The sequence below is a fragment of the Thalia democratica genome, chromosome 2, assembly GCF_965202585.1.
Source record: "Thalia democratica chromosome 2, ktThaDemo2.hap1.1, whole genome shotgun sequence".
In the NCBI taxonomy this organism is placed as follows: Eukaryota; Metazoa; Chordata; class Thaliacea; order Salpida; family Salpidae; genus Thalia; species Thalia democratica.
The window spans coordinates 62374485-62400724 of NC_139166.1; the positions used below are offsets into that span (position 1 = coordinate 62374485).

Consider the following 26240-nt stretch of genomic DNA (forward strand, 5'->3'; position numbering starts at 1 on the left):
AGTTAGATCTAGCTATGTTTTATTTATCTTAGATTTTTTACTTTGAAAAAAAAGGATGTCTACTTACCAGCTAACTATAAGTTTTTTTATAACTTTATACCAAAAATTGCATAGTTTACATAATTGTGTGATCACTGATACTAAAGTGAACTCACAATCAGCTGTTTTAAAATAAAAACATCAAAGGAATTAGTAAATAGAAATTTACTTAAAGAATATATTCAAATAATAGATAACAAATTATCATTTTTTCTTTATCAGAAAAAAAAAGTGGTAAGTGAACTAATAATGAAAATTTTCATAGATAAAAATAGCAAGTTTTAATGATAAATTGATAGAAATTTTTGGCTCTTTTTTTAACTTTTTCATATACATAAGACAGCTCAAGATACTTTTTGGTCGTTCAGGCTACCCTGATAGTAATATTTTTTAAATCGAATAGTTATTGATTCAAAAAAGCAAATTCAAAAAAAAGTATCTTGTACCAGATAAGCTTAAAAAGGTAAAGACTGATAAACAAAAAGAATAGATGAATTTATTCGATAGATAAAATCAGCAAATTTAAATAATAAATGTATGTTGTACTAACCACACAAACACTATGAAAAAAAAGTTAATGAAAAATAGTTTAAAAAACTAACTTACAGCTAATCTAATATAATATAGAATTAATAAAATTTCAGTTGAGTAATCTATTGTAAAAAATATTGAAAACAAAATTCAAAAAAAGGTATATTGAAAATATATTACTTGAACACTTTCCATAGATAAAAACAGCAAACTTAAACACTAAATGTATATTGTCCCGGACGCACACAACTCTATGGAGCTGCTGAAACAAACGATTGCTTGGACGGCGTCGGTTGCCATGGTGATAGGAGGGGTGATCCCCTATGTGCCGCAGTACCGCGCCATCAAGCGGACAGAAAATCCTGAAGGTTTCTCCACACTCGTCTGTTTCTTTTTACTGGTGGCCAACTCGTTGAGAATTCTGTTCTGGTTTGTTTTTTCATTCAAAATAGAGTTTTTTATTTATAGTTTAAGAAATTCAATATTATATTGGTTTAGTTTGAAAATTTTATATATGTGGTTGTGGTGATTCTTGTTTTTTTTATTAAATTTATTGAAAATTCACTTATGGTTTTTTTATTGAAAATAAATAGTTTTTTTTATTTAAGTTTTTTGGTTGCAATGTTGTTTTTGACTAACTTTAAAGTTTTGTTTTTGTTGTAAACTTTTTTATGCTTTATTATAATTTTAACTCCTTAAGAATTTTTTTCTGAATTTTTTATTGGTTTTACTATTTTAAGCTTTGAACACTTTGAAAGTAAAAATTAAGTAGCCGACATTGTTCTGTTTTTATATCCATTCACTTTTTGTTATTTTTTTTTTCTTAAAATAATGTTTGTTTAAAGTTTTGCGTAGGTAATTTAGATAAGAACATTTTTGGTAAGGCTTGTTCTTTGGCATACCTTATTCTTGTTAGTTTGAGAATTTTTCTATTCTATGAACAACTCATGTAGCTCTTTTTTCAATGTTTGTTCAAATATAGTTGTACAATGCTTATTTTGTAAAATACAATAAGTACTGTGACAAATAGGTCAAAATTTCTGCTTAAGGTTTAGCCTTTACTAAATTATATTACAGTGCCTATTCACTTATCCGGATGCTAACTTATGCGGACAGTTTTGGTCAGAAAAAATTAAAAAACTTTCAATATTAAACACTAACATTTTTATATGATACAAATATTAAAGCTTTCATGCTGTTAAAATATTTTAAGTGATTATATAAGTTTTTCAATTTCGTTCATTATTATGACGTAGTAATACTACTAAACATTACATTCTATCTTTGTTTAAAACTAGTTTAGTTATCGAAAACCTTTGCATGTAAAGTAAGTCAGTTTAGAAATTTTAAAGCAATGTTATTTAAAACATAACTTTTAGATTTTTATTGAAGTTTTCAAAGGTTTTTATATAGGTAACTAAATTATGATTTTTTAGAAAATGAGTGTACTACAGTGATTTTATGTTTGATTTTTAATTCAAACAACATTACAAAAGTTGTTAATTCAAACACTTTCTGTTTAAGATAAGATGCATGACTATATGTATACTTTTTAAAGTTATATAAGTTTGACACACTTAACATACCAGGTTTTAGAAATGGACAAGTGTTCTAAAAAAAGAAGAGGAGTTGCACTAACTATAAAAACAAACCAGAAGTTTGTAAAATGATAAAAAAGTGTAACAAAGTCTTTTATAATCAATTAGTTCAGTATAGGCAGGTCAACTTTGTACAAAATTTTTAAAAATGAAAAAAGTTTTAAAAGTTTAAAGCAGAAAAGGAAGAGCTGTGTTAAATTAAAGCCTTAAAAACAAATAAAAAGTAGAGGGAGGCTGGTTTGAATAGTTATAGAGCGCCCTTTATATCTGGTTTCGTCAGGAATGTGAGAAGGGTAGTTTAATAACTGGTCAAGTAATCTTAGAAAATGCCTCTGAATTACACCTTTTAATTTATAATGAACATTCTAGGTCATTTTTAGCAAGCATTGTTCAAATTCATATTATTATATGAAAAAATTGATTTTTTGTACTTATCCGGACATGTTTACAGAAAAATTTTGCCCAACGTTCCCGGATAAGTAAATAAGCACTGTACTGACATTAGTTTCTAAGATTCGTATTATACTAAACTTACCTTTATTATTTAAAATATTTATTTGTTTTTAATACTTTTAGGCTTAAATACAACTTTAGTTTATTTAAAATTATACTTTACAATAATAAGATAATCTGTACATTATTCTACTCTGACAGTTTTAAAATTTTTTCTTAGGTTTGGTCACCCATTTGAGTTCCCACTGCTGCTTCAAAGCATAGTGATGATAATAACGATGTTTCTGATGCTGAAACTCTGTGTCAAGGTGCAAAACACCAACGATCTGACCACCAAAAGAAGAGCGTTCATTGGTTGGTGAAATTTAGTAAAAAGTTTTGATAATTTTGTTATCACAATGTTTTAAATTGTTTTCAAATTTTGCTTTACTGGTAAAATAAGCTTTATTGGTACCCTAAAATTAAAAAAGCATAATGGTATATGTGAGATTAAATTCAAGAAATGTTTTTTGTTCACAGTAGGTTTTATCAAATAAAGAGTTTTATTTTATCTTTATATATTTTGAAATTATATTTTCAGTCTTTTATATTTTTAATCAGTTTTGGTTTTTAGTACTGTTTGAAATGTTCAACAATGCTATGTTAAAAAATACTTGATTTTAAAATTTTTGTACCAGGATAATGATTACAACTAGGTATGTGAAATTAATATTAGCATATAAACTCAATAAATTTTCATAAATAAAGCAATAAGCTTTGAAATGTATGGGTTATTTTCATTATAATGTTAGCTTTTATTTCAGTTTTGTTTTTATGTTATTACTGTATTAAAATTCATTGATACTTTGAATAGCAACAAATAATATTATTCTAGCATAAAAAGTGTGCATAAAAAGTGTGCACCAGCACTTTTTATGAAAACACCAACATACAATAGTGGTTACAAGTTTTACATTTTTAATATTATTAATAAAAGAGTTTTTGATAAATTTCCTGGACTTTTTGTGTTCTTTTCGTATAACTTTTGTTTTTAGGTCCTGAACATTGTATACCTTATAAATCTCATGAAGTTTGTATTTCTTGTTTAATGACTTACTTTTTTATAAATAACCTTGTAACAGAATATTTAATCTTGTATGAAAAATTAAACTTTTTTAAAGTTGTTGAAATGTTAAATAAATGTTTAGTCTAAGAATTAAAATTTATTACTGTTATGGTCAATCAAGCTTTAATGTTTTGAATAAAATTGTAAGCTTTTTTATGAATAAGGTTTATTTGTCAATTTTATCTTCATATTTGTAATATTTTTTGAAATTTCTGAACATTTTTAATACTACAAAACTGATGATTAAAGTATATTTTTACTGTAACATAGTAGAAAAAAAAAATTAAATAAGTGTATATACAAACATTTTTTTACTAAAATTACAAAATTTTTATTGTTTTTAAAACGTTTGTATTTATCACTAAATCATTGTTGCAAAATTTTCAATTTTGAACATGATTTATCAAACTTATATAGTTGTATATACAGCTAGCAAAGTTAGTAGTGATAATCTTATAATACACTTTAAATTTTAAAAAGTATTTATTTCAATCAATGCAGATTTATTATAATTACTTAAAAAATAAAATCAGCATGAAAACTTTGATTTAGCTTTAATTTACTAGTTATTTATCAAGCTTCACAGTAAGTTAAAACTAGTTAAGGTAAGGTTAATATCTGTTTACACAAAATTTTGTACAGATTATTTAAAGTGTTTAATTATGACGCAGTTGCTCAGCAATGTTTCATCAGTTTTGGGTTTTCTTTAAATTTTAACTAATTTCAAAAGACTTTTAAAGGTCAAATTATATTATCCTTCCAACAAAAGCATTTACATAAAGTTTGAAGTTTTACAGCTGTTTTGTATCTTTCAGCATTCTTCAGAGTTTACAAAGAATTAATTTATTTTACAATATAGTAAAAATCGATTAATAAAATAGTTTGTCTAAATTTTGAATTTTTCATAAATTGAGATAAATAGTGTCGTGTTTACATATATATTTTTTAGATTAGTAAGTTTTACCTACTACAAGGCTTCGAATACACATTTTTAATAAAAGTTTTTGCTTTAACAGATAAACATCATAAAAAAAGCAGTCGACTATAAACTTCAGCTATCTTTACTATAAGAATTAAAATTTTGCGTTTGATCATTAACTTCATAAACCAACTGACTTTCTGTACATCGCATGTAAATACGTTGCTACTGCTTTTTGTATCCAGAGCTTCACTAGAGCATTTAAATTGTATAAATTGAAAAAAAAATCTTACATCTAAGTAAAATACTAACATTATTATAAATCAAGTATTATGAAACAAAAAAACATTACAAAATTTTCCAAATCATTTTCAGATAATTTTTTATAAACACTTTCAGACTTGACCACAAAAGTTTTTGGTATAACTATAAACATCATTGAAACGTCCAAATAAGTTCTCTTAAAAGTATTTAGCAGCATTTCCAAAGTTCGAACACAAAGTTTGTTAAATTTTAAAACTAAAATCAAACCTCACATGTTTTGTTTACCTAACACAACTTGCTAAGGCACTAAAAGAACTGTAAAAAAAGACTGACCAATTATCGCAATAACTGTTCAAAATACTTCCTTTCAAATTCATTTTTACAACACTTTCAGACTTCGACTACAAATAATAACATAATTTGAATTCAATTACTGAATAATACTATTTAAAAACCGCCACAAAAAATATACTAAATATTTTAAAAAGGTTTTTAACATAAATTATAAAATATATTTTCAAATAACGTTCTTAACTTTCAGAACTTAAAGTACTTTACTTTCAGTTTCTCAACTTCTTGCAAATGTTTGTCCTAACACACACCACTAAAATTGTTCAAAACATATTAAAACATAAATAAGTAACACTTTTGACCTACAAGTAAACAAAAATATCCACAACAATTTCTAAAACTTGCTTACTCTATTTTTAGACTTCGACTACTTCGAAATAATTTGAAAAAAAGCAGTAACCAATGATAGTAAACAAACATCACAAAAATTATTCAAAATATTTGCAAATTACTTTATATTTCCAGACTTCGACTACAAGTACTTTTGGAAGTGGAACCGCTTCAGCGACTACTTCCAGGCCATCGTGCTGCTCGTGTCCGTGCTGTCCTACCTGACCTACCTGCTGCTAGACAACAAGCTGTACATCGAAACGCTGGGCTTCCTCGCGTTGCTGTTCGAAGCACTGCTGGGCGTGCCACAGTTCGCGAACAACTTCAGGAACAAGTCCACCGAGGGCATGAGGTGAATGTTTTATTTTTATTGAACCTAAGTTTTGTTGTTTTTTTTTTTGGTTAGTTTTGTATTTATTAAAAGGGCATGAGGTGAATGTTTTATTTTGTTTTTATTAAACATAAGTTTTGTTGTTTTTTTTTTTGGTTAGTTTTGTATTTATTAAAAGGGCATGAGGTGAATGTTTTATTTTGTTTTTATTAAACATAAGTTTTGTTGTTTTTTTTTTTTTGGTTAGTTTTGTATTTATTAAAAGGGCATGAGGTGAATGTTTTATTTTGTTTTTATTAAACATAAGTTTTGTTGTTTTTTTTTTTGGTTAGTTTTGTATTTATTAAAAGGGCATGAGGTGAATGTTTTATTTTGTTTTTATTAAACATAAGTTTTGTTGTTTTTTTTTTGGTTAGTTTTGTAATTATTAAAAGGACATGAGGTGAATATTTGTTTTATTTTGTTTTTATTAAACATAAGTTTTTTTGTTTTTTTTTTGGTTAGTTTTGTAATTATTAAAAGGACATGAGGTGAATATTTGTTTTATTTTGTTTTTATTAAACATAAGTTTTTTTGTTTTTTTTTTTGGTTAGTTTTGTAATTATTAAAAGGACATGAGGTGTTTATTTGTTTTATTTTGTTTTTATTAAACATAAGTTTTTTTGTTTTTTTTTTTGGTTAGTTTTGTAATTATTAAAAGGGCATGAGGTGTTTATTTGTTTTATTTTGTTTTTATTAAACATAAGTTTTGTTGTTTTTTTTGGTTAGTTTTGTATTTATTAAAAAGGCATGAGGTGAATGATTGTTTATTTTTAGTTATGCTGTACTTTTTTTCAAACAAATTTTACTATTGTTTTTGCTGTTTTACATATGTTTTTGAATTTTATAAAAATTTTACAACAACACAATTTATCAGGGTTTATGTTTAATCTTCATATGGTATAGTGTGTAATAAGGTATAGTTAAGACACTTTGTTTTTATTAGTTTTATATGTTTTGAAATCTTAAAGAAAACAAAACTCAGTACAACTTAAAAAAACTTGTTTTTTGTTTTACTTAATGAGGTATAGAGTGTATAAGACTTTATTTGTGTACTTCCAAAAACACTTCGGGAACAAATTTATTGAGAGAATGAGGTGAATTTTCTTTTGTAATTTATGTTGTATGTATGTTTTTATCAAACACAAGTTTTGTTACTGTTTTTTATGTGTTTAATATATATTTATACGTAAATAATTATTTAGTTATAGCTTTTGAATAATTTAAAACACAAGTTTAAAAACATATTTACTGAGGAAATGAGGCGATTTTTTTCTAATGAATACTTATTTTATTTTATTCAAATTCTAGTTTTACTGTTTATTTTTATATATGTTTAGTACAACTATATTTATTATAACTTTTTAGTGTGTCATTTGCCACAGTTTTCAAAAACAATTCTACTAAGGAATAAGTTTTCTATAATTTTTATGTTGTAATATGTCTTTTTTTAAACTCACGTTTTATTATTGTTTACCATTATATTTATTAAGTTAACGTGAAGCATACTAATTCGATCATTTGGTCATCGAAAGTCCAGGCTTAGGCCCTGTCGTCAATGTTTTCTTCAATTTTATTTGTTTAGTATATATATATTTTTATCTAAAACATTTGAATACTTTGCAGGGTTACCACACTTTCACGCTACTCAGTCTAATTTTTATACTTTAATTTTTTTTTATTGATGTTTTGTTATTAGTTTTGTTCTTTTAGATATTTAAAGCTTGATTGATTTTTTAAAGTCCTTTTAACAATTTTTTTAATAAACTATGGCCAACTCAGACTAGCTTGATGTAACTCAGGCTGACTTTTTTGCCTCAAAGAACCCTGCTTTTAAACACAAGTTTAGTACTACTCAAGAAAACCAGGTGTATGTATGTTAAGTTTACATCACTAACGTTATTGATTTATTACGTCATAATACTTATACTATTCCGTATTTATATATAAATATATATGTTTTTCGATCACTTTAAAACACAAGTTTATTTTTACTCAAGAAAACCAAGCATTTTGTTTGGTCTTCATAAAGTGTAATATTTTGAAACATAAATAATGAGTTGTTTTCTATATGTAAGAAAAATACCTTATTTTCAAAACAGTAATTATTATGAGGTCTGTACTCACAGTTTTAGAAAAATTAAATTTATAAATTTTTACTTTATTAATCACTATGAAGTTTTAAGCACTTTTAAGGGAAGCTTGTCTGAACTCGTACTATTTAAAAATAGTTGGTTTTAATTAAGTATTTCAACTTAAACTCTCCAACTTAAGTGTTTACACTAGTTAACGCAATCAGTATTAGTGCAGCATTTTTATTTATTTTAGCAAAAGGAATATAAAAATGAGGTTAGATTATTCATTCAATTTTTTAAAATTTTTACTTTTACAGGAATATACAACAAAGTTAAGGGTTATTATATTGTTTTGAGTTTGTTAAAGCATAATGTAGTAAATAGTTTTTATCATCTTAGAGTGAGTTTACTCGTTTTTAAACGGTTAAAGATTTTTTTGTTTGATATCTTGTTTGTGTAAACAGGAAAAATAAATCATAGACTTAAAAGTTTTATAAAATAATCAGAGAAAATAATTTTTTTTTCGATATCTTCACAGTAAAAAACATTAAACATTGTCTACCATATTAGTAGTGTTAGTTAGTTAAAATTATCTATTTAACCTATTTTTAAACTTATTTTTTTAATTAGTCCTATTTTTTAACTTATTTTTAATAAGTTTTGATAAGTTTAAAAGTTTAGCTTATAAAAAGGTATTTAAATTTTCTAGACTTGATTTTGTGTTTATTAATTTTTAACTTATATTTTACACTAAAACTTTGCTTTTATATAAATACTTAAATAACTTATGCAATATTTTAACATTGACTAATGTTGACGTAGTAACTAGAATAAAAATTTAAACTACTTTTGTATTTGAAAACTATCAACCTTTGTTTTTTAGTATCTACTTCTTCTTAACACTATTTGAAATGTAGCAACGTTTTTTAAAGTGTTTTGAGAATGTTTAAAACATCTTTAAAAAAACTTACTTAAATACTTGCAATATATTGTCTTGTTAGTATTTAATTTAAAAACTTGTAAGAATCCATAAAAAAAATACATTTACTTTAGTTTTAAAAAGCTCTCATTGGAATATTAATTGAGTCTTAAATCCATACATGCTTTTAACAAAATTATTTCAGTGTTTTAAAAGTATGTTGTATTTATTTTTGTTTGATCTTTGTTTCAATTTTTATTTAAACCCTTGATTTTTATTTCATAGCAAACAAGTTATATAGCACATATACCAATTTACTTTTCGGAGTTTTTTTAAACCAAATATAAAATTAACCAAAATTTAATTCTCAAACTTATTATTTTAGTTGTATTTATACAATAATTTTTCAATATAATATCACTGGTAAATTTTACTTTTAGTCTATAACCACTAGATTTTTATTAACAGAAACGGTATCTAGTTTATTTGAGTAGTTTCCATTTAAACCATTTGCTTAAAGGTATTACTATAAATAACATAAACAAGTTTTACGTTATACATTTAAAGAAACCATCAATAATTTACATAAAGTGTAGATTTTTTAAATGATATGTTATCAATTTTATTATGTTATGAAAGACAATTGTTACCAGATAACAACAGACTTTCTAATTGAGGATTGTACATTATTCAACACAATATCTATACTTATGATTACAAATATAGTATTTTTACCAAAAAGTCAAGTTACATGACAATTCAAATTCGGACAACTCAAATTCTTGAAAAAGTATTTAAAAGACTATATCTCGAAAAGTAATAAAATTTTGAAAAAAATAAAAAATACATATGTAGATCTTATTAAAATTTACAAGCACTTTTTTTTGCAAAATCTTAAATGTTTTTTAAGATATTTTTTAATTACTAAAAATAACTTTTTTTTTGCTCTATTTAAACCATATCTCAAAAAATATTTAATGTTTTGCAAAAAAAAGCTTTTAATTATTATTACGACCTACATATGTATTTTTGTAAATTGACAAATATACATTACTTTTTTATTTGTGGCCAATTCAATTTTTTTTAAGAATTTGAGTTATCCGAATTTGAATAGTCGTGCACCCAAAAATAATTTAAAAATAGAGATCTTTAAAACTTAAGTTTTGAAATAAAGTTAGCTTTAAAAATTGTTTAAACGCAGTAATTGTGATTTTCTTTCTAGTTTTGTAAAAATAATTTTCTAGTTTATTTATTACTAAATAGATATGATTTCACATGTTTATTTGTTTAATAAGTTTGAAAAGAATTAAAATAATTTATTTATACATTTTTTTCTACTTATAGAACAATTGTTAGTACTTAATATTAAAAAGTGTTAAAATATAAAATTTAGTTTAAAGAAATTAAGTGTTTTATATAAAATTTACTTTTAAGTATTTTTGTTGTTTTTAGATTTATTTAAATACTATAAGACTACCAATTCAAATAAATCTAGATTAAAATACTTTCTTAGCGTTTAATTTTAAGGTAATCTAATTTTTAAAGTACTTTATTAATGTTTAAAATTATAAAACTATCCTAACTTAATTTAACTTATCAATTTAAAATTTAATGTTGTCTATAATTAAATTATATAACTGTTATTGTTTTTCTTACACACATTTTTTTAACTTGATATTCTTTTTCATACACACATAAACTAGTTTTGCACAAAATTTTTTTCGTTTTAATTTTTTTAATTACGAATGCAGTTATGCAGTATAAATAAAATACTTCCTTTTTGTTTCTTTACAAACTTAATTAATTCTATTCTTTATAATTTACTACAGTATGTTCATTAGTTTAATTTACAAAATGATTTGTGTTAGTAAAATACAAAGTCTCTAATTTTTTAACAGCATATCACCTAGCTTGTTTATTCTTTTTTGTCAACATCTTCAATTTTTATACTTAAAGACCAACAATAAAACTATAAATTTTAAACATAATGTTTCATTTTTTAGTATATGAAAAACTTTTAATCTTATAAACTGTGTTGGTTTATTTTTTTACCAAGTGAGGATGTTTAAAAATATAATAATAGTAATAATAATAAAATATAGTTAATTTTAAAGTAAGAAGATAACTATTCCAGTTAAAATGTTGAGATACTCTGCAATTGATTGCAATGCAAAAAAAAAACATGTTCATAAATTTACAATACACAGAAACGTTTAATTATTAAATTTAAGCTGTTTGCAAAGCTACAGTTTTACATTAGCAAAATACAATTGCTCTGTTAGCACTTTAATTCTTATTTGTTTTCTGTTGTAGTTTTGTATAAAGCTTATGGTTTTAATATTTTGTTTGTCCTGTTGTTTATTTTAAATTAAAATGTAAGGCTACAAACAATTGTTTATGTCTAGACTTTAAAAACAGAAATTAAAGTAGTTATATTGTTTTTTTTTACATTTTTGTTTTCTTAAATCTAAAAATACATCTTAAAACCATGCAAGTTAATTTGAATAAATACATACGTACTGAACACATGTAGATACAACTGTACAGCTACATTATTTTAATTAATTAAAGTGTTAGAAAATACTTACTTTATTTTTTTGTTAATGATATCATTAAAGCCTCCAGGCGATATAAGCACTTTCACTTGTTTTCAAAAATTAAAACTTTCAAATACATTTAAATACTAAACCTGAAAAACTACTATTTACAAGTTATTTCAATTTTTTTTTTACTTATCTGTTTCAATTCTACTTAGTATGAATATTAGAATTACAACCTTAAAGCATTTCTACTGTCGTTCTAACATTAAGTTTCATATGTTTATCAAAACAGTATCAATATTAAAAGTAATCAGTACATAATACTAATTTGTTTTAATCTATATTTTATATGAAAATCTGTAGATGTCGTGTTAGCTAGTTTATAAGGACTTAAAGTTTATTTAAAGTAGTTTAAGTGGATGAGTGGTATTTCTTATAGAACAGTAGTGACTTGTTCAAAACTTGAAAAAAATAATGTTTTATAAATTTTAGCATTCATTCATTAAAAAAATAGTGTAAGTGAAAGGAAAAACAATTAAATATTTGCAGTGCATCAGTAGTATGTTTATGAGCTTCCGGAAATCTATTTAAAATCTTTTCAAGTTAAAAAAAATTATGTTGCAAAAAGAAAAACAGCATGTATGTAGTGTTTGTAATACTTTTTTCATTTAATTTAAGTGCTTCCAGCTTATAAATGGCATGTTTATGGACCAATTCGACATGTTCAAAACTTTCAAAAAACTTTAACTCATACTTAATAATAACTGTTAACTATCTTTCAAAAAATCAGCATTCATAATAGGAATAAATATTTATTTTTGCAGCGTTTCAATGGTGTGCCTGTGGACTTCTGGTGACTTGTTCAAAACCTGCTACTTTTCAATAAACCACGCACCGCTGCAGTTCATATTCTGCGGAGTTTTGCAGGTAACTGTTGTTTTTTGATTTATTTGATGGTGTTATTTGTATGCATGTTAATGATTCTCTTAATTTTTAAACTCTGTGCAAGAGCATTGAATAAAAAGTCTTGTGCGCCTCTGTTATCAAGTTGATAGTAACAATTAGACACTTGCGTCGTTAAGTAGGTTCAAAAAAAAATGCTGTTAAAATTATTAAAATATACAAAAAAAAAAACTTTGTTAGTTTTAAAAATTTCTCTGCACAGTAGATTAATCTTTGCGCACACTACTGCACACTTGAAAAATTTTAGTTTGTATTAGTGTTTTTTTTAAGACTCATGAGTATCTAGTATTGATTTAACAGTTGCGCGCTTAACTTATTAAATAGTTTCAGAGTGCAACTCTTGTTAATGCTGTCTAGAATTTGTAAATATTTAAAGTTATCTGTGCACAGTAAAGTATTAGGTTAGATGCGCACTTAGATAATAATTATGACTCAATTATTACGTGCAGGTTTTAGTTGACCTCTCCATACTCACCCAAGTGTATTATTACGGGAAATTTCCCCAAATAGCGACCAATAAGAGGGCCTTGTTATGATACAACTATAAAGCTGAAAACTTTTGAACTTTTTTTTTTGATAAAGTTTACTTGTGTAGTACTTGGGTTTGTTCTTTGCGTTTAACACAATAAGTTTTAACGTCTGTTTAATAATTATTATCTTTAAATTAAAAATATTTATCTATTCATTTCCGTTTTTTTTTTTTTGTAATGGAACTAAGGAGATATCCTTTTTTGATGCTAATTTTTTGAAAAACTAAAGGTTTTGTGTAAACTTTTTTATTTTAAAGTAACAAATTTCGCAATGCTTGGCTTTTTTTATTATAGTTATATTTTAAAGCCACTTTTGCCTTTTTTATTAAACAAGTTTGTTGAGCTACAAGTTTTGAAAGAAGGGTTGCGATGAAAAAAATTTATTCGGAAAATAAGTTACTAAACCTCAAAGTTTTATGAAGTTTTTTATTTAACTATGTTTAAAATAAAAGAGTGAAAATTTTTAGTAGCAAAAGTTTTGATTTCTATTAGTAGGTTCTAAAAATGTTAAACACCAAAGTGTTATCATTTGGAAATAAATTATTATTTTATTTGTTTTTAAATGTGTTTTTTTGTTTTTGATAAGCGTTTTTTTAGTTTTATGCTGATTTTCTGTTGACTGTTCTCAATTAAAAAAATTCCAATCAAACTTATAGGTTCTAGATTTTTCAAGTAAAACAGCATAAGTCAGCACTTTTGTTTAGTCAAACTTATACTCTTTGAAATTTATTTTAATATGCAACTTATGTTTAATGACACTTTTTTTTTAATATTGTTATGTTCGTATGATGTAAGTTTATATTTTTTAAATGCTTTTTGGAGTTTTTAACGCACTTTTTAACCTTTAACTGTAGTAAAACATAGTTTCAGATGTTTTAATGTTTTACTTTACATTTTATAAATAGTTTGTTAAAAGTTTTCTTATCAATGAAAATTTAAGTAATTTTTTAAGTACGTTTTTAAGTTGTTTGTGCCTTAAAGGCAGCTCTAAAACTTTTTTTAAACTTGGTTTTTTTATTAGTAACAACTTGGTAGCATTTTCTTAATAAATAAGTTTTTATGTTTTGTAATCAAAATAAAACGTTTAGTTAGTTAATTAATCTTAATTTTCTTCTTATTTTGAACTTTGCACTATTAGCTCAAGTAGTATGTAAACATTATATTTAAATAGATTATTTGTTTGTCTTTTCACAAGTTTAAAAAAGCTAAAATTCAAGGTTTTGTGTTGAATTGTAAAACTGCTAAAAATTTTTAATTGATCAAACCTTTTGTGTCAATTTTAAGCAGTAAACAATGAAAATTAGTTTTATTGTAAGTTTTATTTTATGATTTTTTTGTTTTTAAAATTTTTATGGCTGTCACAAAGACAAACGTTAAAAAAAAGAATTTATAAAAAAATCGTTTTCAATTGAAATGTCATATTTTGTTGTGGTAATTTTTGTTCCTAACTATATTTAAAAAAATTCTTAAACTAGATAATCAGAAACATTCTATAGTAGTGCAATTGTAAGTTTTGTCGAAATACTTTTTCTTTTAAATCTAATCTTCCTTGCCTTGTATTTTTCGCTGGTGTAACTTAATCAACCAATAAAATTTATTCAAAAGTTTTGTTTTTTAGATTTATTTCAAGACAGAATAAATGGGTTTGTTACAACTCACATTTTTAGTCTTAGTAAATGTTGATTTATTTAAGTACTAACACAAAAAATATGTATTTTTTGTCTATTATTTTCCAATAATGGCAGACAATATATTTTATATTCTATTACTTATAATTACGTCATATTCTAATCAAATGATCACAGTTAACAGTGAATACATTTTAACAAAATAATGTTGAAAAATACTACAAATAACATAAATCTTTAGATTTGAATTGAACTGGGGGTTGTTATAAACTTGCTGTTGTAGAGCAAACACGTCTTAAATTTTATTTTAATCTTGCTCCAAAGATGTTTACAACTTATGTACATTTTAGTCAAGCTAATGTTTGTAATTTTTATCAAAAGCCAAGTCATGCTTTATTTTGGTGTATCTTCCAATTTTACATAAATTGAATTCAATACTACTTTAGGCTTATAAAAATAATTTGTTTCACTATACTTTAATTGACTATCAAGCTTTGTTTTATATTGTACTAATTTTTAAAAACTTCATGCAAGTAATAAAGTTTTTTTCTTTAAGTTTTACGTATTCTTAACGTATTGAATATTATGTTTTGAACGCTCTAGGGTTGCCATTAATATTTTTATTTTATTTTGAGCATTATATGGTATTTTAAAGGAAAACAATTAATATTTAATTAGAATTAAGGACTTTAAAACGAAATTACATACACACTGAAAGTTCTTTGTACTTATATAAAAAAAAATTCAATGTAAACCAGTAAAGACACACTTATTTACGTGAATTTTTTTATTTTAACAGTTTTTTTTGTCAGATAAAACCTTGAAACTATTAACTTTTTAATGTATGACACAAGTATTACTTCATGAACTCCAATATAAAACTAGTATAACAAGTTTAACTTATTTTAAAAATAAAACATAAATCTTGTTCGACCGAAAAATGTAAAATCAAAAGCGTTTTTTAAGCTTATGTCATAAAATGAACAATTTTTTTAGTGCAAAAGAGTTTTTATTTCAATGTTTTCATCATAAGTAAAGCATAAATTATGTCAATAAAAGCAATGCTTAACGGCTTCAATATTTTCTGTAGAGTGTCCATTAGTATATTTTCTTCGCTTGACAATTATGAATCAGTTATTATTTTTAAAAGCTTTTTCTATATGAACTTTAAAAGTGTAATTATACGCTTGTAGATCTTTTAAAAGGACTGTCGATTTTAAACATGTGCAAATATATTTTTAATGGTTGATGTGTTGTTAATATAAGAGTAAACTCGTTCAATACTTTTAAATTGTTGACCTATTTAAATATAGATATTTATTATTTTATTAGAGCTTATAATTCCAATTTTAAATCCATCCAAAGCCTTAATTTGTAAATTTTTGTTTTTAAGCAAGTAGAAAATATTAAATTACTTTTATGTGAACTTTTAAACATAGTATTGATTTACTAAATAACAGTTTAACAACTTTTTTTTTTTTTAACATAATGTAAGTTTTCATATATCCATAAATAAAATTCTTAATGAAAAAATACATTTAAATAAAAAATAAAATAATATTTTGAATAATTTTTAATTAAATTTTGACTAAAAATGTCAAGAAAATACAAACAACAAAACTTTCTTTTTTTTCTTATACACGTTTCACTCAATTGTCAATAAAAACTTAAGTTAAATTTGATTTATTTAGAGTGTCCATTATTATAAACATTTTACTATAACTATAAATCAGTTGTTATTTTTAAAACATCTTGTATTTAAAAAACAATAATTTTAAGCTTGTAAAGCTTTCAAAAGACTTTTCAATTTTAAACATGTGCAAATAATAATGTTATCACTTCATTGTTGGTAGCACATGAGTAATTTATTTGAAATTTTTAAGATGTTGGCCTATTTATGCGTTAATATGTAATTTAATTAGAACTTTAAATTAAAAATAACACCTAAAACTCTTTGTAGTACATTTCTTTATAAATATATAGAATATATTCCATTACACGGTATAGTTATTTTACTTACGTACAAAACTTTTCAAATTAAAAAAAAAGTTATATAAAAAGTTTTTTAAATATTTGTTTAAGAAGTATAATTGGAGTTTAATTGTGCTCTAAATTTATAAATTAAACTTTCAAAAATTATGAAAACAAATAAAAATGAAACATTGAGTAGTTTTTAATTTAATTCTAACTAAACATGTCAGTAAAAAACCAATAAAACATTTACTTAAACGAACATTTATATAATTTGCTTTCTTTTCATTTGACTTGATATAGAATTCAATAACTTTTTTCATAAAATTTTCTGTTTAACGCTTTCAAAAAAAGTTCATAAAAATTAAATTAATAAATATCCTTCGCTTAATAGTTATGAATGAGTTTTTATTATTTTTATTTAAAGTTTTTGTATTTCAACTTAGTAAGTGTATACATACGCTTGTGAACCTTTTAAAAAAACTATCAATTTTTAAGAAATTTAAAATATTCTTTAATGGTTTTCAACATAAGAGTAAGTTTGTTCAACATTTTTAATTTTGACCTATATAAGCAGAGATGTGTAACATTTGTTGAAATTTAATTATAAAAGAATTAAAAACAATAAATTTTGTTTGCATCCGCAGGTTTTTAATACAATGTTCATGTTTTTTAAATCAGTAAAAAGAAAGTATTTTTTTGCTTCCATATGTAATTACTTTTGATATAATGATGTACTGTTAAATACAATTTTAAAACTGCATATTTTGAAAATATAAGTTTAAATACGCATACAACTTGTAAATGAGATTTAATAAACAAATTATTATAAACACCTAATAAATTGTTTTTTTTTATAATTTCAAGATAATTTTTACAAAAAGCATCAGTTAAAACGAATTAAATATTTATTTCAACAGCGCTTCATGTTATTTACTTTAAACTTAAGTAAAACATAAACTTATATCAATAAAAAATAAGTTTGACATTTTATATATTATCTATAAAATTTTCATTGGTATATAACATTTTCTTAATAAATACAGATCAGTTACTATGGTTAAAATGTTTTATATTTGAACTTCAGTAGTGTAATTATACGCTTTTAAAGCTTTTAAAAGACTTTTCAGTTTTAAGTATGTGCAAAAAAAAAAGGTTTTTATTATGATTAGATAAGTAAAACTTTAAATCATACATGTTTATATTGCTGAGGTTATTAAGTGTAAAGGTGTCAATTTAATATACTTCAGTTGTTATAATAAAAACAGTGCTGTATTTTTAATTAATTCAAAGGACTTTTTGGAAAAAACTTGTTTGAACTGAAAAGCATGTTTAACTGTTTAAATAAAGTAAAATGTAGACTTTTCTAGGTAAAGCTAATTCACAAGTACTTTATTTTTAAAAAAACTTTGTTATATTTTTTAGTTAAGCAGTTATATACAAAAAACTTTAGTAAAAACCAATTAATAATTTTTTATAAATCAGTTCTACTTTTAGTTAGAAAAACCTTAATATTTGAAAACACTATGAAATACCAGCGACGTGTATATTCACTAAACTAATTTTTGAAAGCTAAATGGTTGCTTCATGTGAAAGCATGATAAACCATTTGTAGATTGAAGACTACGAGTTTTTCGGTTGTGACTGACTGATGAGTCCTAATAAGGACGAAACCGGTCTCAGTCTACCGAAGCTTGTGGTCTGATGATCAATTTGGCATGATCAACCTTTTGTTGTACTAATTTCTAACTAGTATACATTTTTATTAGTAGTTTTGTTTTTAAACTTAGATTTTTCTGAAAGGTCTACACTTCGTTGATGTTAACAAGATTAATTTATTATTTTAAGTTTCGATTAAAATGTTCAAGCTTATAACATCATTTTTAAAAGTATATCTTTCAATGTATAGCTTACTAATTAGTTGAAGTGCTACTATTCAAAAAGTCAAGTTTTAAAATGCCATGCTTTACAAAACCCTTCAACCGTTTAATGTAGAATTGCCATTCAAACTTTTAAACTTCTACGTTTTTATTACCTGTATTTAAAGGTTTCTATGATTGTTTATGTCTACTATAATATGATCACAAAAAAACCTTTTAGCGTGAATGACGAGCTACGTAAACAATTATAATTTGCGATAAATAAAAACATAGGTGCTCAATAAAATATCGTAGTCAAAACAATCAAATACTTGTAGTCAGAATTTTTGATATTCTTTTAAAACTGGCATACCTGAATCTGAACTGAGTCAACCACGAGCAAATGCAAAACTCAGGTCAGAGTTAGAAGTTGTTTTGTAAAACAGTTTGTATTTGAACGCCAGTATCCGCATTTCAAATGGTATTTGCGGCCACCAGCTCAACTATACCGACTTTAAACATTTTTGTTTAGTGTTTTCTTCCCCTTGGTAGTTTTAATAAACCAGTTTGCATAATATGCTCATTTTAAGTTTTTTTAGGAACTTGTTTGAAATAAAACTTTATGGAAAGTGTTTGGAATCAAAACATATATTTAATAAATATTTGTTCATTTTTAAATCTCATAATAAAAGCCTTCTAAAAAATTACTTTCTTGTTAACAGTTTACGGTCACTCACCAAGTTTTAGCAAACCGTAATACTTTTCAAAAAAAGACATGACGTTTAAGACTTTTTTTATTAATACATTAATTGGAAAAACTTACTGTAAAATATTTGATTATAGAATATAATGTTTTTTAGCATAAAACACTTTACTAGACTGTAATTTATATATTAATATATACTGTAGAAAACAAATGGTACTTATTTAAAACAAATCTTCGAGTTAGAAAACTACTGCTTAGTTTTATAAAACTATTTTAAAAACAAGTAAACTAAAGAGTATAACAAAAAAATAAGTAAACTAAAAAGTATATGAGCTAGGTTAATCTATTGTTTAAAAACTAAATTTATATTTCTGACAAATTGCCTTGGTGATAAGCTCATATATTTTCATTTGTATAGAAATTAAGCTGAACCAATTTACTAAAATCTTAATTTTATTCAATAGTATTTTAAGAAAAAGCTATAGCTTGCAGTAGGGTTACATGAACTCTAGAAGGAAAAAGAAACATTAACACTGAATGAAAGCTTGTTTGTATTAGGTTGAAATTTCATGCTCGAATAAATGTGTGCAACGAATAAAAGCCACCAAAGTTAACAATAAAACAAAGGTTACTGATTACAAATAAAACTTTTTCACAAAAATATAGTCATGTAACGCAGTAGGTTTAAAAAGTATTGGCTTTGCTTATATAAATCATGTTGTTGAATGACGAAGTAACAGATAAGAATTTCTTAAACGTATAATTTAAAAATTTAAATACACCAGGGACGAAAAGTTTTTTTTAATCGGGTGGCAAAACTTGTCTTGTAACCTTTTATAAAATAAAGCAAGTAAATATTTACTGTTTTGCTGTATCTTTATTTTGTAATAATCTAAACATAATTAGTTATTGATAAAAATGCTATTAAGCTAGTAATCAAACATGGTTAAGTTTTAAATACCCGTAGTATAATACACAGCTACTTTTAAAATGCAATATTGTTTTTTTTTATTGAAATCCAAGTTCTAATACCTATAGTCCAATTTATAAGAGGCAAAATTTAAAGAAAAAAAACTTACGTCAAAAATAAGATCCTTTTCTAAAAAGCAAATTTAACTTTTATAACTAAGTTTTCAACAGTAAAACCTTAAGTATGCTATTTAAGCAAAATAACTGTAGTTTTGTATTTACGGCCCAAAACATATATACAATTTTTTTAATGAGCTTTTGTTTCTTTACGAGCTGTTTCGCCTGTAAAAGCACGATGATCACAGCAAAAATAACTATTTAACACTAATGAGTTCTTTTAACAGCTTGAGACAGAACAACTCCTTTCTAACAAGTAACATGTGTTGCTTAATTTAAATTTGCCACGCAGCGATGCTTGCACTGGTTTCAAATAGAACTTGCACGCATATATTTTCTCATACACTCAACAAACAACTCAACATTGCAGGCTACAGGTACTCATTCGCAATCGTGACTGCCAAGACGCTCACCGGGGTGCCACCCGGATGGAGGAGGTGCAAGTACGCGGCAGTCCACAGCGACAGGGTCGACGTTGAAGCGCGGTTTTAGTTTTAGTCACACGAACGAAAAAAAAGCTGTACAAAAGTACAAAAAACTTATTGACACTGATTAGCTTCGCGTAAAAATTTGTACTATTTCGTAATTAGAGACTGAAAAGTATTTTTAGCCACTTTGTAAACTTTTAAAAAGCTTGACAAGAAGTGCTTCACTACTAAGAAAAAACTTACAAACTTAGCTTGTTGATGTAATTTTTTTTTTTGATTGTACTTTGTTTAAAAATATTCATCACAGTTTTTGGCAGTAGCAGTAATTTGCCTCGTACATTAGATTAAAGAACCTAATAAAAAACTAATGATTTTTGATTCATTAACAATAATGTTAATTAAGTTTTAAACAAAGGAATCCACAGATCTAAATAAGTTAATATTTCAAACATAAATTCTTAATTTTTGTAAATTTATACAACAAACCACTACAGCACGATTTACAAAAATAATTTGAAATATGCTGGGTGTTTTACTTGAAGAAAATAAAGTACAGCTAAAGTGTTAAGAGTATTTAAAACATTCTTTCTAATACTTGCACAGTACTTTTTTAAGATGAACTTGTTATTTAATTTAAGAAAAAATATTCAACGGATTTTCAACATTAATGGATTTTATTAAAGTGTTGACAACAGTTTGTAACACACTATTTTGAATTGTAATAAATACTGGTTTAAAAAAATATTTACCTATTGTTTTTTAGTACGCTTTTTACTTCTAATTATGTATATATGTTTTTCACAATTGCATTAGAGATAAAATTAGGTAGTATTCTTAAAACGAAGCAATTTCAACTTATTATTTGTTTAAAAGAAAAAACTAAAAAATGTTTAAAATATTCTATAAATGAAATCAAAAGTATTAAAAAAATAGATTGATTAAAAGTTGCGGAGTATAAATTTGCTGCCCTAAAAGTAAAAATCAGTGGCCCATAATGTATTTTTCAGCTGATAATCTAATTCATTTAAAATTAAAACAGAATTACATTGTGAAATCAAACAACTAGACTCTAGAGCAGGGTTTCCCAAAGTGGGGATAACTAAGTATAAAGATAACCCCTGGGGCGATTTTCGTAAGTCGGGGGGCAATAACTATTAAAGGCACGAAAGGGGGGGTGGGCAATTTTAAAGTTTTGAAACTTACACTAGATATTCTTAAGTTGCAGACGATGAGCAAAAAAAAAAGTTTTATGTGTTTTATTAGTAACTTTGAAACACGCACTAGATATTCTCCTACTTATTCATCATATGTTTAGTTTTTTATGTTTGCACGTAAACCTATTTCGGTTCAAATAACATTTTGGGTTTTTTCTTACAAGAATATAAAAAATAAATTTATTTCTTGGTGATTTATTTTATTTTAGTAGGGTTTTTTCTAAATCACCTCAGTTCAATGAAATTTTATCTGCATAGCTCAGGCCTTACCAGGATTTTTTTTTCTAAACATCTCTATTAAGGTTATCTTGAAAACTTATGACGTAAACTCTTTAGTGTTAGAAAAAGCACTATACTTAATATAACTTTTAGTACTTATCAAAGTAAGAAATTATAATTAACTAGCTCTAGTAAATGATAAAAACTGGAAAGGCAACTTAAAATACAAGTTTTTAAATAAAAAAAGCATTCTGTTAATCAATCAGGTTTTAAAAAGGCTAAAACTAAACGTATATAATATAAAATACTTTGAATGCAATTTAAAACTGTTATGAAATTAATTCAAAATGGTTTACTTTATTTAAAGAAACATTAAAAACTAGAGTTTAGCTTTCAAGTTATGAATAATTCAATCGTAAATTAGGTGAAACAATTAACACTACATAACAAAAAAAAATTACACACAGATGTATAAAATTATTGCAAATACAGTCGTAATTAGTTTCAGTAAATCATACAATAGTTCTAAAGATTAAGGGTAGTAAATATTTTAAAGTTGTTGTCAGGAAATACAAATTTCGTTACTTTACATACAAAAATAGTTTAAAATAGGTTTTTCCAGGTTTTCTAGTGATTTTGTTCGAAGTTCAGTTTTTTGAGATGTATTTTGTAATTTCTCAAATTACAGTAATTTTAAAGTAAAATTCCAAAGATGTTAAATTTGTTATTCATCTCAAAAAAAGCTATGCTAATTTTAAGCAAATTTTTTATACATATTTATGACGGTTTTATGTCGACTAACATCTGGAACAGTTAGTGACGTAACTTGAAATTTCTGAAATTTTAAAAATAGTTTGAAATACATATTCGATATAATTTTTAAAATAGGTGGAACAGAAAAGAAAACACAAAATACAAAACTACAATTTAATTGTCAATTTTGCTTGCATGGGTATCAAAATATTGAAATTTAGTTCTTTTGTTTATAACTTGATTAGATTTTTAGCAAGGCATTCTTATTTTAGTTCGCTTTTAAAATAAATTATTTTATATTTATTCTTTCAAAAATTTATTTTACAAACTAAGTTTCGTTCAAAGACCTCGTCAGTGCTTAAATAAATCTAAAAATAGGTATGTGACAGTCATGGAAAATAGCATTTAAACAATTAAATTAAAATAAAACCAAATTGTTACTGTAAACTTTTTTACTTAAGAAACTAAACAAATCAAATTTTAATATTAAGACTGAGTTTTAGTAGAAATTTAAATTTTTAGCTAAATTTTAAAATCAAAGCTGTATGTAGCTACAATATAACAACAATAATAATAATAATCAAAGCTGTATGTAGCTTTCTTTTTTCTTCTAGTTAATTTAAAGAGTAAACATTGCTGAAGCAAAAGTTTAATTAATGAAGTGAGCTTAAAATTTAATTGAATTTAGTGTAGGTTATTTTAATTGTGACGTAACTATTAAAAACTTGAACAATTTTGTGCTTTTAATCGCTATAAAAATTTAAAATCCTGCTCAAATGCTTTATATGAAAGCTTAGTGTTAAAATAAATTTTTACCTAAAAACATAACAAGTTAAACTATAATACTAAGTTTGAATTTTTGTCAAAGTTTAAATTCTAGTTAAATTTAAAACCAAAGAACAACACAAATAATAAAAGTAAAAAAAAAAAAATGTATGTAGCTTTCTATTTTCTTTTAGTGATTTTCAAAGTAAACATTGCTTAAAAAAAAAAAGGTTAATAGTAATAAGTGGGCTTAAGTTAAGATGCATTTTAATCAAGCTAAATTTTATTGTGACTTGAAAATTGTAAATTAAAGTAACTTTGTGCTTGTAATAGTTACAAAAATTTGAAAATTTTGCTTGAATAGTTTAGAAAAAAATAACTTTTAACTTTAAGAAAATTATAGTTACAAAAATTAAAAAGCATGCACAAAACCTGTATTACGAGTAATTTAAGTTTTGAAGTGGGTTTTTCTTTAGCGATCGCGACCTTTTCAAAATGTAAGTACTGCAAATGCTTTGTGGGTTTTTTGCTTTGCCAATATGGTGGATAATTTCCCAATCTATTTTGTATTCAAAGTTATTATTTTTAAGCTCCCATATATCCCTGATTTAGATTTAAAAAGATTTAAAAATTAGTTTTAGTTTACAATTGAGCAACGCTTCAAGTGTTTAAAGTTAATAACTAATTGAATCTATGCTTGCAGAAAAATTCAAATTTATCAATTTTTCATAAAAATTTATAGTTTTAAAATGCTTTAATATGTGTAAAAACTCATTTTTAAATGATATAAATTTCAGAAAACACTTTCTTTATTCAAAAAGCGGTATATCACAATAACAATGTACAGAAAATGATACAAATTAGAAAAAAAAAAAAAAATTACTAGAAAAAGTTCATTTCATTCTGGTTGACCCAAAACCTCCCTTTCCATGGCCTGTGTCATCCAAACATACTCCACTTTGGAAGGTGTGCCCTGTATCAATAATGTTACTTTTAATTATCTTAATCCGTTTTATCTTTTTTTTACATTTGATCTTATTTTGTTAAGATTATTATTTTTACTCAGCTAAAAGTTGCATAAGTACAAAATGAGATGATACTGTGAAAAAGGTGTTTTACCCCTATATGCCCTCAAATTTATTTTTTTTCAAAAAAAAACATTTCAGTAAAATAGTTACTTATTAAGTTTTGAAATAGTTATTTAATAATAATGTATTTATAATACTAGTTTAATGCATTTTTTCAACAACTGATATTGTGAGTTCACTCTGGTGGCAGTGATTTGGTGGTCCAGCTAACTAAGTTAATATATTAGCTTACATATAAAATATTTTGAGCCTACATAAGAATAAGAAAAAAGTCTATACTGAGCCTGAGTATTGATTCTCAGTTTTGGCATATTCATGCAAATTAAAAGTTAATATAAGTTCTTAAAACATATTTGAATACATTTAAAAAAATAGTATAACTTGTAAGCTTACATATAAAATATTTAGTTATACTGATTTGCTTTGAGTTATTTCAAGTTTTTATTTTTAAACCAAATGTTATTTTAATACTCAAAACTTTTTTGTATTTTTAAGTGATTTATCAACTGCTATGTACATTATTCAGAAGCTGATATTTCATTTTAAAGCCATATATCTGTATAAGTATTAATACTTTTCTACGATCAACCAAATCAGTCAAAACAAGTATGAATACTTCACACAGGTCAAGTTAAAAAATGGCATTAAGCAAAGTATCAATAACAGCAGGAGCTTAAGTGGAAAAAGCAGTCACAGACATGTTTCAAGACAGCAGGAAACCCAAAACCCTTCCAACAACTAAAAAATATTGTGTATTGTTTTTTACAGCTGAGGTGGTTTCCGTGTTATACTCAACAATATGCACGTCTTATCAAGGGATAGTTATAGGATAAATAAAGGATAGTTTTTTATTTATCCTCTTTCTTGTTCTCAACAATAAAGACAAATATACAGATATTTCTTGCCTTCTTCATAGGTGTTGTGTTATTTTTAAAGTCTATAGAACAATGGTTTTTTCAACCTGCTATAACCTTCTTTCTACACTATAACAATTTTAATTTAAATCTTTAAATAAAGTAAGTGTATTAGAAATGTAGTTTTCTTTTACATTAATATATTGCTACTCAACAGTACAGTGTAGATGTTTAAAAGAAATTTATTACATTTTGTTGTCATCATAAATTAGATGACTTTTATTTTGATTTTAAAATTTAAAATAAATTTATGAAGAGAATTTTTGAAATTTAGAGTAAAAAAGTAAGACTTGTTAATTTTTTTTTGATTAATTGTTTTGATGATAATTTTTCACACATTTTTCTCAAAATTGTTGTGTTGTGCTTGTTTACTATAAAAAGTAGTAGTCTACTCCCTGCTTACAGCAATTTATGGAAGCTACGACAATAAGCAGTTATATTTACATTACTGTTTTGTTTACATTTTATAGCCTGAATTGTATTATTGGTGTGATTTAATTGTAGTAGGCTTGTGAACACTTGCTTAGAGATTTGAGCTTCATGATTTTCCCACTTTTTGTGGTTTTTAATGCTGGTATTATAGAAATATGAGTGTTCTCCAAATGGTATGTCATCAAAATTT

The 26240-nt window shown here is 24.5% G+C and overlaps 1 protein-coding gene across 1 annotated transcript; it reads left to right on the forward strand.

Moving 5' to 3' along the window:
• Nucleotides 1-771: 771 nt before the first annotated feature.
• LOC145849683 (solute carrier family 66 member 2-like) lies at nt 772-13569 on the forward strand. The gene is made up of 5 exons (XM_082954698.1): nt 772-999; nt 2842-2975; nt 5726-5942; nt 12319-12421; nt 12907-13569. Exons 1-5 carry the CDS (start codon nt 794-796, stop codon nt 12991-12993), a joined length of 747 nt encoding a protein of 248 aa, XP_082810824.1. The 5' UTR covers nt 772-793; the 3' UTR covers nt 12994-13569.
• Nucleotides 13570-26240: the final 12671 nt, after the last annotated feature.